The sequence below is a fragment of the Electrona antarctica genome (assembly GCF_951216825.1).
Source record: "Electrona antarctica genome assembly, chromosome: 5".
NCBI classification, from domain to species: Eukaryota; Metazoa; Chordata; class Actinopteri; order Myctophiformes; family Myctophidae; genus Electrona; species Electrona antarctica.
The window spans coordinates 58,959,990-58,977,427 of NC_136810.1; the positions used below are offsets into that span (position 1 = coordinate 58,959,990).

General features: G+C 44.1%; 1 protein-coding gene across 1 annotated transcript; it reads right to left on the bottom strand.

Annotated features, from left to right (window-relative positions):
- Window positions 1–251: 251 nt before the first annotated feature.
- On the bottom strand, window positions 252–17,167 carry LOC306924074 (NACHT, LRR and PYD domains-containing protein 3-like; the record flags this gene model as incomplete). Its single annotated transcript, XM_079502415.1, has 10 exons — window positions 252–814; window positions 7,749–7,792; window positions 8,265–8,364; window positions 9,097–9,157; window positions 9,797–9,962; window positions 11,183–11,353; window positions 12,538–12,708; window positions 13,612–13,782; window positions 13,949–15,710; window positions 16,900–17,167. The coding sequence occupies 10 exons, from the start codon at window positions 17,165–17,167 to the stop codon at window positions 252–254; spliced, it is 3,477 nt and encodes a 1,158-aa protein (XP_079358541.1).
- Window positions 17,168–17,438: the final 271 nt, after the last annotated feature.

Consider the following 17,438-nt stretch of genomic DNA (forward strand, 5'->3'; position numbering starts at 1 on the left):
GTGACAGCAGACTGCTGGGCGAGAGCTGGCGCTTTGGCATGGTGGGGGTCAGATCAACATATGGAGTGAATTCTGTACTGGCCACATATGGAGCGTGTCTTGAGTGTACAGGGTTTGATGAGGTCAGATCACTCTCCGAGTTACAGACCTGTTATGGTCATTCAGGGCTGTGTGTGCTGTGTGTGTGTGTGTGCGTGTGTGCATGCGTGTGTGCATGAGTGCATCCAGGTCACATGGTGTTACTGTTCCTCCTAGATCTGACACAGAGACACTGAGGAACCAGACCTCCAGCAGCAGCAGTTGAACCCAACACAGAGTGGTTCAGTGGAAGTGGTCTGGAAGGTGTGAAGGTGTGTCAGTGTGTTAGAGGACACTTTGTAGAAGGACAGAGTGCCAGCAGAGCAGTCCACGTACACTGCTACTCTGTTGGAGCGACGGAGACCGAGGACAGAGTCAGAGGGACGGACAGAGAGTTTAGTCTCCACCCCATTGTGAACGACATAGTAATTGTTGTCATTATCATTACATCTCAGATTCCAGGACACGTTGTTGTCTCCTAACCTACTGTCAGTACCGTCTCCTCTCCTCTTGATTTCTCTGGTTGTCCCTGATATATCAACCCGTCCACTCCACTCTACCTCAGAGTAACAACGTCCAGTCAGAGTCTCTCTACACAGAACCTGTGGCCAGAAGGTAAATCTGTCTGGGTGATCTGGATAGTGCTGATCCTTTCCCACCGTCACCTTCCTGTAGTTCTCAGACAGAGAGAGGTATCTGTATGCTGTGTTTGGATCCAGTGTGAGTTCACACACATCTGATGAGAGAACAACACACAACACAACACCACTTTACAATCACATACAACTTCATAATAATATACAACATTGAACTTATTAACCACTATGAGCACTGCTTCAAATAGTATTGAAAATGGCAGATCTACAAGCTCACAATGCATTGCGGTGCGTTGTGAGCTTGTAGATCTGCCATTTTCTGTATGATGTTCAGCTGCTGTATAATTACCTTGAATATATCTGGTTAATAATAACAACAACAACAACAACAACAACAACAATAAGATCTACAAGTTCACAGCACATGGTGATGGATGTACACTCACTATGTACGCACATACAATCATGCACGCACACACACACACACACACACACACACACACACACACACACACACACACACACACACACACACACACACACACACACACACACACACATCAATAATAATGAAGGCACTCGATCTACAAGCTCAGATCGCAACACATTGGGGTTCAAATTGTTCAGAAACCACTATTTAAAAAATATCAGATCTATGCAGTGTGAGCTTGTAGATCTTGTAACAGGGGCTGGTGGAGGTGCACGCGCTCAAATACGGAGCATGTCAAACAAAGCACTGCGCACAGCCGCACACACACAGTGGCCTCTCCAATATGGCACAGTATGTATCATCTATATGGCAAAGCGCTGATTATCAAAACATAAAACTATAATAGTAAATACTAAACAGTGTGTGCGTCGCGCGTCCCCCGTGGGCCGCGTAGAGGCTCACGGCCCGGTCGCGAACAGTTTGTTGGGCCGCCGGCCACGGGGAAGAGAAAAGGAATAAAAAAGCCTCAAATTGGGCAGGCACTTTAGACCATGCGGCCGCTGACTCGGAGGGGGAAGTGAGGGCTGCCCCAGCCTGAGAGCTCGCAGATCTACGCTTCATGCAACGAATGTACCCGTACGTTTGTTCTATTAAAGGGTAGATCGCTACCGTTTAGGGGCTCAGCAGCCCCCCAAACGGTGGCGGATCTACCCTTTATAGAACGAACGTACCGATATGCTGTGAGCTTAGCCTGTTGCTAACGTGACCCCCCTTCTCTCTCTCTCTCTCTCTCTCTCCTCTCTCTCTCTCTCTCTCTCTCTCTCTCTCTCTCTCTCTCTCTCTAACGCGACTCTCTCTCTCTCTCCCCCGTTGAAGTTGCAATAGTTGGATGAAATGAAATGAAATGAAATGAAATCTATATTTACCCAGGGTATCTGGGCTAAGCTCAAGAACTTGTTTCCAGCCAGGCCCTGCTCATAGAACACATTTCATCGTAGTGGTTGATGCCTTGTTCAAGGGCATTTCAGCGGTGGTAATTTTAACGTGTCGGACGGCTGATTCGAACTGGGAACCTTCCGGTATCTAGACCGCGCCGCTATCCGTTCGGCCACCGCTGCCACATCAACTCAACACAGACCAGAAAAGAGAACACAACATGAGAGGGGGCATCATTGGCACACAGTGCCAGCAGCAGCGCGCAGCACAGCGCAGCGGCCCGAGAACGCAATACAAAATATAACATTAACACTAGTGGCAGTCAGCCCGACCTTCAGAACACAATATAGAAGACATAGGTCTATATATTATCATCACAGCAGCCAGCAGCAGTTTGGCACATCATCAGAATACAATCTACATTACCTTCCACGTGAACCTTCTCCTCCTCCAACTCGATAACGTTCTCATGTTAGTTTGTTACCTATTTTCTGAGCCATGTAAATAAACAACAACCCGCACTGACCGGAGACGGAGAGGTTCATATGATGTGCCCCACGCGTAAAGCTAAACCAGAAACAGGACAGTCATTGCGTCAGCACGGATGTAGCCTCGGAAAGCCAGACGTTTTATTTCCAGCAAGGAGGTGAGGGGGATATCGCTTGGGGATAAAGTTTCCGCGCTTCTATCTGTTACTTCTCTGACACAGCGCAGTTCAAACTTCAAATTCAGCCAGTCAATAGTGGGACACCGCGCGCTGAGAGCCACAGATGCAGTTGGTTTTTAATGAAGGGCGCGTTCTGAATGCAATGCAAACTAATAGGCGAGTGCGCTCCGGTCGAGTCCGGTGCATATGCAAAGGGAAATAATGACTTCTGTCCGTGACAATAATCAATGCTACAGTTTGAATTCTGTACATACGCACACATAGCAAAAAATATGATATGGGGAAACTTTTTTTTTATATAGGAACATTGCGGTTGCCATCTGGCCACTCTACCCCACACACACACACACACACACACACACACACACACACACACACACACAGGGGCACCAGTGGCTCAGGGGTAGAGTGGCCAGATGGCAACCACAATGTTCCTATAGTTCGAACCCGGGCTCCCCCAGAGTTAGTGTCAAAGTGTCCTTGAGCAAGACTCTGAACCCTAATTGCTCCAGATGTGCAGGTTGGTGCCTTGCATGGTTTCCTAATCCTCAACCATTGGTGTATGTGTGTGTGTGTGTGTGTGTGTGTGTGTGAATGGGTGAATGTAATGCACAATCCATGTAAAGGTGTGTGGATGTGTGTGTGAATGGGTGAATGTAATGCACAATCTATGTAAAGGTGTGTGAATGTGTGTGTGAATGGGTGAATGTAATGCACAATCCATGTAAAGGTGTGTGGATGTGTGTGTGAATGGGTGAATGTAATGCACAATCTATGTAAAGGTGTGTGAATGTGTGTGTGAATGGGTGAATGTAATGCACAATCCATGTAAAGGTGTGTGGATGTGTGTGTGAATGGGTGAATGTAATGCACAATCTATGTAAAGGTGTGTGAATGGGTGAATGTAATGCACAATATATGTAAAGGTGTGTGAATGTCTGTGTGAATGGGTGAATGTAATGTAATGCACAATCCATGTAAAGGTGTGTGGATGTGTGTGTGAATGGGTGAATGTAATGCACAATCCATGTAAAGGTGTGTAGATGTAATGCACAATCTATGTAAAGGTGTGTGAATGTGTGTGTGAATGGGTGAATGTAATGCACAATCCATGTAAAGGTGTGTGGATGTGTGTGTGAATGGGTGAATGTAATGCACAATCTATGTAAAGGTGTGTGGATGTGTGTGAATGTAATGCACAGTCTAACTATAAATGTGCCGTGTGTATGTGTGTGTGTGTGTGTGTGTGTGTGTGTGTGTGTTTGTGCGCGTGTGTGCATGTGTGCGTGTGTGCGTGTGTGCGTGTGTGCGGTTGTAATGCACGTAACTCGAGAACCGTTTGACCCACCGACTTCAAATTCAACACACACACACACACACACACACACACACACACACACACACACACACACACACACACACACACACACACACACACACACACACACACACACACACACACACACACACACACACACAGGGGCAGCAGTGGCTCAGGGGTAGAGTGGCCGGATGGCAACCGCAATGTTCCTAGTTCGAACCCGGGCTCCCCCAGAGTTAGTGTCAAAGTGTCCTTGAGCAAGACTCTGAACCCTAATTGCTCCAGATGTGCAGGTTGGTGCCTTGCATGGTTTCCTAATCCTCAACTATTGGTGTATGAATGTGTGTGTGAATGGGTGAATGTAATGCACAATCTATGTAAAGGTGTGTGAATGTGTGTGTGAATGGGTGAATGTAATGCACAATCTATGTAAAGGTGTGTGAATGGGTGAATGTAATGCACAATCTATGTAAAGGTGTGTGAATGTGTGTGTGAATGGGTGAATGTAATGCACAATCTATGTAAAGGTATGTGAATGGGTGAATGTAATGCACAATCTATGTAAAGGTGTGTGAATGTAAAATGGTAAATGGTGCATTTATATAGCGCCTTTATCCAAGGCGCTTTACTCACCCATTCACACACATACACCGATTGCGGCGGAAGCCATGCAAGGTACAAACCAGCACATCGGGAGCCATTTGGGGTTCAGTGTCTTGCCCAAGGACACTTCGACATGTAGACAGGAGGAGCCGGGATTCGAACCGCCGACCCATGGATCATTGGACGACCTGCTCTACCTCTTGAGCCACAGTCGCTGTGTGTGAATGGGTGAATGTAATGCACACTCTATGTAAAGGTGTGTGAATGTCTGTGTGAATGTAATGCACAATCTATGTAAAGGTGTATGAATGTGTGTGAATGTAATGCACAATCTAACTATAAATGTGCCACTTCTTTGTCTGTGTGCGTGTGCGTGTGCGTGTGTGTGCGCGTGCATGTGTGCGTGCGCGTGCGTGCGTGCGTGCGTGCGTGCGTGCGTGCGTGCGTGCGTGTGTGTGTGTGCTCTTGTAATGCAGTCTGTGAGACACACCGTTGTCCAGAAACACCACAAAAGGCTCTGGTCAGGCTCTCCCCTCACCTGTGCAATTTCCAGCCTCTGCCTCAACCAATTGATTGCCATGGCAACCCCACACCTGACAATTGATTGTCAGGTTGACTTAACCAGTCCACTTTTCACAGTCAGTTTGCACTCTTCGGGCACAGACAGACAGACAGAGGCAGACAGACAGATACAGAAATCTCCATATACAGTATGGGCACAAAAGGGACACAGCCAGATAGTTAAAACGGGTGCTATGACAAGTTGACAGCGGGTATTATTAGTAGAGATGTCCCGATACTGTATCGGAAAAGTATCGGATCGGCCCTAATTTGGTCATATCGGGTCATATCGGTATCGGCAAATATGCTAGTGTCACCACAGATCCGACACAGGGGTAAGGGTTGACACTATGGCAGGTAAATAAAATGTTGGGGCATGTGGAGTTTGCTTTGGAGTTTCCCAAACTGCAAGTGCAAGTGTTGTGTTTATAGCAGACTCCTCAGTCTGCTATAAACAAACACGAGATACAATAGCTAGATAGCTATAAACACTCAGTTTAAACACTATTCCCAGACGGTGGACTTCAAAACTAAATATTTCAACAAACAGACACGCACTCACGCATGCACGCGCGCGCACACGCACACACCTATTAAATGTGTGACCTATAATAACATGAGGACGCACGCACGCACGCACGCACGCACACACAGAGATACATCTATAAAAACATTTAATAATAGTGAATTTGTAATAGTTTGTCTCTATATTTCTGGGGACTTCTCTGCCTTTATTCGATAGTACAACTGACAGAGACAGGAAACAGGGGGTGAGTTGGGGAGTGACATGCAGTGAAGCCGTCACCAAGATTAGGAATTGAACCCCAGACCGGTCAGGAATCAGAGCCCATGTGGTACGTGTCTTTACCACTCGGCTATCAGTGCCCCGACAGGAAGCTATTGATGGACATTGTCAAAATAAAAGCCTCAGATAGTCTGTGTTTTAACCCATTCAGGACGGGAACCCCTTTTGGTGTTTTATGCATTATGTTATACTTTTTGAAATTATATATCGTGAAAATGTGGTGCAAATCTTTGAATATATATTCTTTCAGAACATTTTTAACTCATATCTTTGCTTCTGGGGGATCCCTGGAACAACATATTTCCAGCTGGGGGTTGGGGGCCAAATACATATATTTCTGGGGGTCCTTGACATGAAGATGTTTGAGAACGACTGACAGAAACATGGGTTTTTCAGAAAACTGTCAGGATTTAGAAGACATTTGTAGAATCATCCTCAGGTCTAAACGGGTTCATGTGGAACTAAGAAGGAGGCTGTTTGTTTTAAATCAATAGATGTACCATAATTGAAATTAGTAATTCACTCAGTATTTGATTGCTTATATTATGTTTAGATCTCTTTAAGAGTATTGTACCTCCTAAGGTAAACAAACCAGTGGTTGTACTGATAAACTGTATTTAAAAAAGTCCAAAGACGGTGAAAGTAGCCGATATACAAGCTCTCAACGCGTCATGATGCAACACGTTGCGAGCTTGTAAATTGGCTTTGTGGCTATTCGTCGTAGGTCTTAGGGGTGGCTGTAGCGGAGGCTTTCACCTAGAGCTCCATATATGAGGACGACGGCGTCATCCAGCACTGACATCAGGCTAATGTAGAAACCATCATATTATATGGGGATACACGTTTGGCATCGTCATCATGACACGCACCCAGTAAGAACCTTATATAAGTAGAATCAGTATAAGTATACATAAGTTTAGGGGAAGTTTAGAAGTTTAGGGGAGCTAGCAGCATTTGCTACGAGAGACTCCGTCACCTTCCGTACGAGACAGGACATCTGGCCTTACATCCCAGATATCCTCAGCGATATCTGGCCTTACAACCCAGATATCCTCACTTATTTCTGGCCTTACAACCCAGATATCCTCGGCGATATCTGGCCTTACAACCAAGATATCCTCAGCGATATCTGGCCTTACAACCAAGATATTCTCAGCGATATCTGGCCTTACAACCAAGATATTCTCAGCGATATCTGGCCTTACAACCAAGATATTGTTGTGTTAAAAGTTTCAGCAACCCCGATACGTTCTAATCGGACACCACTGCGTCAGGGTCTAGCCCAGACAACCAGCACTAGTTTGAGCTAATTTGATATGGTCCTCTTAAGTGGTTGAGACTCTTAAATAAATGGCTCACTAATAGTTAATGTTCCTTTAACTATTTAAGCCCACATCAACAGTTGTTTGATTAGAAAGAGGCTGTCTTTAACTAAATCACTTCTGTTTGGTGTGCTCTTACAGGCCAGGGAGTTTACATTCAGAGAGGAAGTGCTGAAAGCTTTGAGACGCACAGTAGGTACTTAGTGTATATTTCTAGAATCCTATATGTGGACACCATAGGTAGGCAGAGTTCACCCAAATCTACATTGTGTTTAGTAATAAACCCCAGGAAATATAATGCATGTTTTGGTTAATATAAACACATTACAGTTATGTTAAGTGAAAGTGACATGCTGTATATGAGCTGTTCATACATAGCAGGATGTTGTGCTACTTTGATTTAATGAATAGAACAGAATAAACACTTACACTTCCTCACACCTGGTCTCAGCCTGCACTCTCCACTGTGGTCACTGTGGGTGAAGGAGAGACAAAGATAAGATAATAGAAACAATAATGATAGATAATTATGCATTTATTAAACATTAAATGCTACTATACAGCCCCCTTTTGGTGTTTTAAGCATTATGTTATACATTAGCTGTTGAAAAATAGCAGACAACGAGTGCCGCGCTACGAGCTTGTAGATCTGCTATTTTTGAAAATTGTGAAAATGTGGTGCAAATTTGGAATATATATTGTTTCAGAACGAAAGTTAAAATCTTTGCTTCTGGGGGGGTCCCCTGGAACAACATATTTTCAGATGGGGGTCGGCGGCCAAATACATAACATTTTTGGGGTCCTTGACATGAAATAGTTTGAGAACCACTGACATAGAAACAGGGTTTTCTGAATACTATGAAAACTAGAATCTAGTGTCAGGTCTAAATGGCTTAAACAACAACTAGGCACATTTACACTGACTGGCATCAAGTCTGTCCATACCTGAGAGTCTTCAGTTGTCCAGCAGAGGGCAGCGTCTCTTGGTCTCCTGGGTGATTGTAGCTCAAGTCCAACACTTTTAGGTGGGAGTTGGATCTCAGAGCTGAGACCAGATAAGAACAACCTTCCTTTGAGACCATGCAGGCTGACAACCTGCACACACGCACACACACGCACGCACACACACACACACACACACACACACACACACACACACACACACACACACACACACACACACACACACACACACACACACACACACACACGTTTTTTCATGTCATATGAAAGCAGGGAATCATAGCTTCAAATTGACAGTTTGACCCACCATTTTTGGAGATATGGCTTAAGTAATGTCTTGCAGAAAACAGCGAAAACAGGCTTGAAATGTTCACTTCTGTGGTCTCTAACATTACACCTAGCTACATGTTTAAGCATTTATTTCATTTTTACATGTCGATTTCAGCTCTGACATTTATTTGAGACATGCTCTAGTCTAGTATGTGAAGAGTTTGCCTGTGCTATTAACTCATTTTGGATACAAATAAATAAATAAATACATACATTTCTCATCTCCTAACCCTAACCCTAACCAATTGACTGTCTCTGTATCAAAAATAGTCACACATAACCATTCAGGTCCCCAGATTATGATTGTATACCTTAAAATTAGCAATGATTTGTGCTACAATATTACTAGTTTCATATTTATTATAGTAGGTTATTGGGCTCTGTTGGGCCCTCAGGTGACAGAGGGGTACAGTAACTGTTCATATTTATTATAGTATGTTATTGGGCTCTGTTGGGCCCTCAGGTGACAGAGGGGAACATTAACTGTTCACCATCACAGAGTCTGGGGTTTGAATCCATTGTGGTTCAGACAGCTTACTCAGCATCTACACAAACACAGCTGTGCATGCTTGGGGGAGGGAAGCGAACATTGTCACGGGGTGCACACGCAGATCCGACACACCAAAGGTCCGAAGCGCGGGGACATGCGATGCGATGCAAAAATGTGATGGTCTGACATGCGCTGCTCCTGTGCTTGCGGTTATGGTTAGGTTAGGGATTGAGGTTTCGGATCAATAGTATGTCGGAACTAAAGCCTGTACTAGTCTGTACTAGTCTACACTGTGCTAGTCACTGGCAGGTAAGGTGACAGCAGTCGTACAAATACAGAAATGTGTGTGGAGCAGCAGCACGAATGCATGACTTGAGGGGGAACACACGTATGTATGTATGTATGTATGTATGTATGTATGTATGTATGTATGTATGTATGTATGTATGTATGTATGTATGTATGTATGTATGTATGTATGTATGTATGTATGTATGTATGTATGTATGTATGTATGTATGTATGTATGTATGTATGTATGTATGTATGTATGTATATGCAAGTACCAGGCTCGGTTCTACTTGTTAATCGTTTTAATGCTAAGAAGTAATCATCTTCGCGAAGTATATAAATGAATCAGGGCAAACTCCATGTGTGGTTACACCAGGATAATTGTCAGGCATACAAACCTGAGGGTCTCCAGTTTACAGTGTGGACTCCTCAGTCCAAGACACAGATTTTGTATGCCCAAATCCTGCAGATCGTTGTTGCTCATGTCCAATTCTATTAGACTGCAGTTGGAGCTGAGAATTGATGCCAACTCCACACAGCATCGCTCTGAGAGGTTACAGCCACTCAGCCTGAAGAAAGAGAAGTGATAAAAATCAATGAGACCAGATAAGAACAACCTTCCTTTGAGAGCATGCAGCCTGACAACCTGCACGCACGTGCACGCACACACACGCACGCACGCCACCGAGTGGCGCGCTACAAGCTTGTAGGTCTGCTATTTTGAAAAATCGAAGAACGACTGACATAGAAACAGCTTTTTCAGAAAACTGTCAGGATGTAGAAGACATTTTTAGAATCTGATCTCAGGTGAAAATGGGTTAAGTAATGTCTTGCAGAAAACAGCGAAAACAGGCTTGAAAGTAACTGTTCATATTTATTATAGTAGGTTATTGGGCTCTGTTGGGCCCTCAGGTGACAGAGGGGTACAGTAACTGTTCATATTTATTATAGTAGGTTATTGGGCTCTGTTGGGCCCTCAGGTGACAGAGGGGTACAGTAACTGTTCATATTTATTATAGTAGGTTATTGGGCTCTGTTGGGCCCTCAGGTGACAGAGGGGTACAGTAACTGTTCATATTTATTATGGTAGGTTATTGGGCTCTGTTGGGCCCTCAGGTGACAGAGGGGTACAGTAACTGTTCATATTTATTATAGTAGTTTATTGGGCTCTTTTGGGCCCTCAGGTGACAGAGGGGTACAGTAACTGTTCATATTTATTATAGTAGGTTATTGGGCTCTGTTGGGCCCTCAGGTGACAGAGGGGTACAGTAACTATTCACCATCACAGAGTCTGGGGTTTGAATCCATTGTGGTTCATACAGCTTACTCAGCATCTACACAAACACAGCTGTGCATGCTTGGGGGAGGGAAGCGGACATTGTCACTGTGCTAGTCATTGGCAGGTAAGGTGACAGCAGTCGTACAAATACAGAAATGTCTGCGGAGGATTAAGTAGCACGAATGCATGACTTGTGAGGGGGAACGCACGCACGCAGGCACGCATGCACGCACGTATGTATGTATGTATGTATGTATGTATGTATGTATGTATGTATGTATGTATGTATGTATGTATGTATGTATGTATGTATGTATGTATGTATGTATGTATGTATGTATGTATGTATGTATGTATGTATGTATGTATGTATGTATAAGCAAGTACCAGGCTCGGTTCTACTTGTTAATCCTTCTACTGCTAAGAAGTAATCATCTTCGCGAAGTATATAAATGAATCAGGGCAAACTCCATGTGTGGTTACACCAGGATAATTGTCAGGCATACAAACCTGAGGGTCTCCAGTTTACAGTGTGGACTCCTCAGTCCAAGACACAGATTTTGTATGCCCAAATCCTGCAGATCGTTGTTGCTCATGTCCAATTCTATTAGACTGCAGTTGGAGCTGAGAATTGATGCCAACTCCACACAGCATCGCTCTGAGAGGTTACAGCCACTCAGCCTGAAGAAAGAGAAGTGATAAAAATCAATGAGACCAGATAAGAACAACCTTCCTTTGAGAGCATGCAGCCTGACAACCTGCACGCACGTGCACGCACACACACGCACGCACGCCACCGAGTGGCGCGCTACAAGCTTGTAGGTCTGCTATTTTGAAAAATCGAAGAACGACTGACATAGAAACAGCTTTTTCAGAAAACTGTCAGGATGTAGAAGACATTTTTAGAATCTGATCTCAGGTGAAAATGGGTTAAGTAATGTCTTGCAGAAAACAGCGAAAACAGGCTTGAAAGTAACTGTTCATATTTATTATAGTAGGTTATTGGGCTCTGTTGGGCCCTCAGGTGACAGAGGGGTACAGTAACTGTTCATATTTATTATAGTAGGTTATTGGGCTCTGTTGGGCCCTCAGGTGACAGAGGGGTACAGTAACTGTTCATATTTATTATAGTAGGTTATTGGGCTCTGTTGGGCCCTCAGGTGACAGAGGGGTACAGTAACTGTTCATATTTATTATGGTAGGTTATTGGGCTCTGTTGGGCCCTCAGGTGACAGAGGGGTACAGTAACTGTTCATATTTATTATAGTAGTTTATTGGGCTCTTTTGGGCCCTCAGGTGACAGAGGGGTACAGTAACTGTTCATATTTATTATAGTAGGTTATTGGGCTCTGTTGGGCCCTCAGGTGACAGAGGGGTACAGTAACTATTCACCATCACAGAGTCTGGGGTTTGAATCCATTGTGGTTCATACAGCTTACTCAGCATCTACACAAACACAGCTGTGCATGCTTGGGGGAGGGAAGCGGACATTGTCACTGTGCTAGTCATTGGCAGGTAAGGTGACAGCAGTCGTACAAATACAGAAATGTCTGCGGAGGATTAAGTAGCACGAATGCATGACTTGTGAGGGGGAACGCACGCACGCAGGCACGCATGCACGCACGTATGTATGTATGTATGTATGTATGTATGTATGTATGTATGTATGTATGTATGTATGTATGTATGTATGTATGTATGTATGTATGTATGTATGTATGTATGTATGTATAAGCAAGTACCAGGCTCGGTTCTACTTGTTAATCCTTCTACTGCTAAGAAGTAATCATCTTCGCGAAGTATATAAATGAATCAGGGCAAACTCCATGTGTGGTTACACCAGGATAATTGTCAGGCATACAAACCTGAGGGTCTCCAGTTTACAGTGTGGACTCCTCAGTCCAAGACACAGATTTTGTATGACCAAATCCTGCAGATCGTTGTTGCTCATGTCCAATTCTATTAGACTGCAGTTGGAGCTGAGAATTGATGCCAACTCCACACAGCATCGCTCTGAGAGGTTACAGCCACTCAGCCTGAAGAAAGAGAAGTGATAAAAATCAATGAGACCAGATAAGAACAACCTTCCTTTGAGAGCATGCAGCCTGACAACCTGCACGCACGTGCACGCACACACACGCACGCACGCCACAAGTGGCGTGCTACAAGTTTGTAGGTCTGCTATTTTGAAAAATTGAAGAACGACTGACATAGAAACAGCTTTTTCAGAAAACTGTCAGGATGTAGAAGACATTTTTAGAATCTGATCTCAGGTCAAAATGGGTTAAGTAATGTCTTGCAGAAAACAGCGAAAACAGGCTTGAAAGTAACTGTTCATATTTATTATAGTAGGTTATTGGGCTCTGTTGGGCCCTCAGGTGACAGAGGGGTACAGTAACTGTTCATATTTATTATAGTAGGTTATTGGGCTCTGTTGGGCCCTCAGGTGACAGAGGGGTACAGTAACTGTTCATATTTATTATAGTAGGTTATTGGGCTCTGTTGGGCCCTCAGGTGACAGAGGGGTACAGTAACTGTTCATATTTATTATAGTAGTTTATTGGGCTCTTTTGGGCCCTCAGGTGACAGAGGGGTACAGTAACTGTTCATATTTATTATAGTAGGTTATTGGGCTCTGTTGGGCCCTCAGGTGACAGAGGGGTACATTAACTGTTCACCATCACAGTCTGGGGTTTGAATCCATTGTGGTTCATCCAGCTTACTCAGCATCTACACAAACGCATGCATGACTTGCCAGGGGGAACACACGCACGCACGCATGCACGTACGCACGCACGCACGCTGTATGTATGTATAAGCAAGTACCAGGCTCGGTTCTACTTGTTAATCGTTCTACTGCAGTAATCATATTCGTATATAAATGAATCAGGGCAAACTCCATGTGTGGTTACGCCAGGATAATTGTCAGGCATACAAACCTGAGGGTCTCCAGTTTACAGTGTGGACTCCTCAGTCCAAAACATAGATGTTTTATGTCCAAAACCTGCAGATCGTTGTTGCTCATGTCCAATTCTATTAGACTGCAGTTGGAGCTGAGCATTGATGCTAACTCCACACAGCATCGCTCTGAGAGGTTACAGCCACTCAGCCTGAAGAAAGAGCAGTGGTAAAAATCTGTTTGTATTCTCTTTTTTCTTTTCCTGTAAAACCAATATCACATAATATATTAAGGAAGTATAAACAGCATTGAAATGGTGGTTATTTCCTATAGAACTGTGACATATTTTAAGTGTATTCAGTCTTCAGTTAACCTACAGAGCTCTGTTGGAGGCTTTGACCACTGGCAGCAGCCTCAGAAGAGCCTCTTCTGAGGAACCGTATTTCTTCAGGTCAAACACGTCCAGCTCCTTTCCTGATGACAGCAACATGAAGGCCAGAGCTGACCACTGAGCAGGAGAGACAGTGGACAGACTCCCTGAGGTCAGGTACTGTTGGATCTCCTCCTCTAGAGAATGATCACCCAACTCATTCAGACAGTGGAACAGATTGATTGTTCTCTCTGGAGAGAGATTCTTCCTGATTTTCTTCTTGATGTACTGGACAGTTTTCTGATTGGCCTGTGACCTATTTCCTGTATGTTCCAGCAGTCTTTGTAAGAGAGTCTGATTGGTCTCCGATGAGAGGCCCAGCAGGAAACGGAGGAACAAGTCCAGGTGTCCATTTGGACTCTTTAAGGCCTTGTCTACAGCACTCTGGTAGAAGTTGTTTAACTGTGGTCTAAACAGCTTTGACCACTTGGAGGTTGACAGTACATTGACGCCAGTGTTGGTGAATGTGTGAAAGACGTAAAGAGCAGCCAGAAACTCCTGGACGCTCAGATGGACAAAGCTGAACACCTTGTCCTTGTGCAACCCACCACGCACCTCTTTAAACGTCTGTATGAACATGCCTGAGCACACTGCTGCATCGTTGATATCAATGCCACACTCTTTCAGGTCTGCTTCATTGAAGATCAGGTTGCTTTTCTCCAGATGTTTATAAGCCAGTTTTCCCATTGACAGAATGGCGTGCGTGTTCTTAGCTTGACTCCAGTTATACTTGGTCTCTTTCTGTTTGGACTGAACCAGCATGAAGTGGATGTACATCTCGGTCAGGGTCTTTGGCAGCATTCCTGTCCCTTTTATTAAAATGTCCTTCAGAACTCCAGCAATGATCCAACAGAAGATTGGGATGTGACACATGATGTGGAGGATTCGTGATGTCTTGATGTGTGAGATGATTTTATTTGCCATGTTCTCATCACTGATTCTCTTCTTGAAGTACTCCTCCTTCTGGTCGTCAGTGAACCCTCTCAACTCTGTCACCCTGTCAACATACTTAGCAGGGATCTGATCGGCGGCTGCAGGTCGTGTGGTTATCCAGATGCGAGCTTTGGGAAGCAGGTTTCCCTTGATGAGATTTGTCAGCAGCATGTCCACTGACATTTTCTTTTCTACGTCAGTGCAGATCTCCCTTTTCTCGAATAGATGGCGTAGAGGAGTACAAAACTCATCCAGCCCATCGAGGATGAACATAACGTTAGACCCTTTTCCGCTGCAAATATCTGCCTTGTTGATTTCACCAAAAAAATCACGAAGAAGTTCCATCAAGCTGTATTTCATCTCCTTCTGCTTGACATTCAGCTCTCGGAAAGTGAATGGGAACAGGAAGAGGATATCCTGGTTGGCTATGTCATCTGCCCAGTCCTGAGCATACTTCTGAGTTAAGGCTGTTTTACCAGAGCCAGCCACTCCCTTCATCAGCACTGTTTTGATTTCAGCTTCCCCAGGTAAAGGTTTAGTGATGTCTAGAGACTTGATTGGTGTTTCTGGTCTGGATGTTTTTCTGGACACAGTTTCAATCTGGCTGACCTCATGTTCCTTGTTGACCTCTCCACTAGCTACCACTGTGACATTGACCTCTGTGAAGTCCTGGTTCAGAGGTGTTTCTTCTGGGTTTTCCTCAGGTCGTTTCCACTCAATCAGATACTGTCCCTCCTTCTTCAGAAAAGACTTGAGTAGTTGGGGAGTAAGGATTTCTAAATAACCAAAGAACAGAGGACACCAGTAAGTGCATGCTATGATAAATGTGGTCCTCAAATGAGTGGACTTGGTAATTATATTCATGGCTCTGCTGCTGTAGATGCTGAATTATTAGTGTGGTTGCCCTAAAGGGCAACCAGACTATTGTAATTGGAACACTTTATTCACCTGGAGTAACCTTTATTTTGAAATGCTACTCCTCCCACAGTTTTGACTGTACGCACTTGACCCATATGTCAAATTGACCGGCTTCATCGGGAAGGATGTGCTTGTATTTTTTTAAGAGAAATGTTGTATAGTTTAATTGATATGAATTTATTAGTGAATAGAATTTCCCCATTGACATGAATGGGAAAATGCGATTTTTCGCATTTTGTCACATTCAAGTATTTTTTCCTCAGAGACTGTAAGCACTATAGTTACAAAACTTGGAGGGTAGGTTCATAATAATTACTAAAATTAATCAACTTATAATGTTATCGGTCGGCCTCATGGTGGCGCTATAACAGCCCACTTTACATTTTGGCTTATAACTCTTGAACCGTAGGTTGTAAAATCCAAATTATTTTTTCCCTGATTTCCTTGAGTCATGACGCATCTCCTCATATAGGCCAGGCCCATTTGCGTCATGATAGATTTTCCGCCATTTTGAATTTTCTCCAAAACACACTTTTTGCTCCTCCTCCTACAGATTTTGTCCAAATCTCACAAAAATTGGTACACATGATCTCTGGACCCATCCGATTAAAACACCAACTAGCAGAATTTTGGTAGTGCATATCGTTCGGCCGTAATCGTCGTCCGAAGTTAGTAGGAGGGGCCTATATCACAAAAAATGCCATAAATCACGAACGAAATGTCCAATCCATCCCAAATTTGAATCACATGTCGCGGGTGGTTCAATCAACCAAGTACCAAAAGCAATTCTATTTTCATCCATAGGGGGCGCCGCAAATGCGAGAAATGTAACCGTTTGTCGCAAAAACATGATTTTTGGGGGGATAAATCCCCTCCGAATTACTTACGCATGATCGCAGGGGTGACGCGACATTGCAATTGGCTGGCAATATCAGTGGGAGGGGCATATGTAAGCCACTGCGGCAACCACACTTTGCAATTTTTTTAAATTGCGACCTTTCTAGTATTAATTTATAAACTTAAAATCTCTATCCTCTCTTCACCTACCTGTTGGTGTGGTTTTAAACCCCTCCACTAGATCAATCCTGTGTATCTTTGTCAGAACATTCAGCATGATCTGAGTTTCTCTACCAGGGTAGCTCTGCACGATCAGGTCCACTGTGTCTGTCCTCTTGGCGTTCTCCAGAACACTCTTTGTGAGCGGCTTGAGACCTTCAACATTTTCAGGCTCTTGTAGATGCCACTTGAACCTGTCAAACTCATCGTGAAGCAGATGATCCAGAGTATCCAACATGCGCTGCTTAAGTGTCCCCATGGTGGATTCTGTTACAAACACACAATGTTAACATGTCAGCTTCATTAGTGTGGTTGCCCAAAGGGCAACCAGACTATTGTAATTGTAACACTTTATTGTGGGCTCGCAACAGCGAGCACACACTAGTTATTGCCAGTTTATATTTATTGTGGGCTCGCAACAGCGAGCACACACTAGTTATTGCCAGTTTATATTTGTGGGCTCGCAACAGCGAGCACACACTAGTTATTGCCAGTTTATATTTGTGGGCTCGCAACAGCGAGCACACACT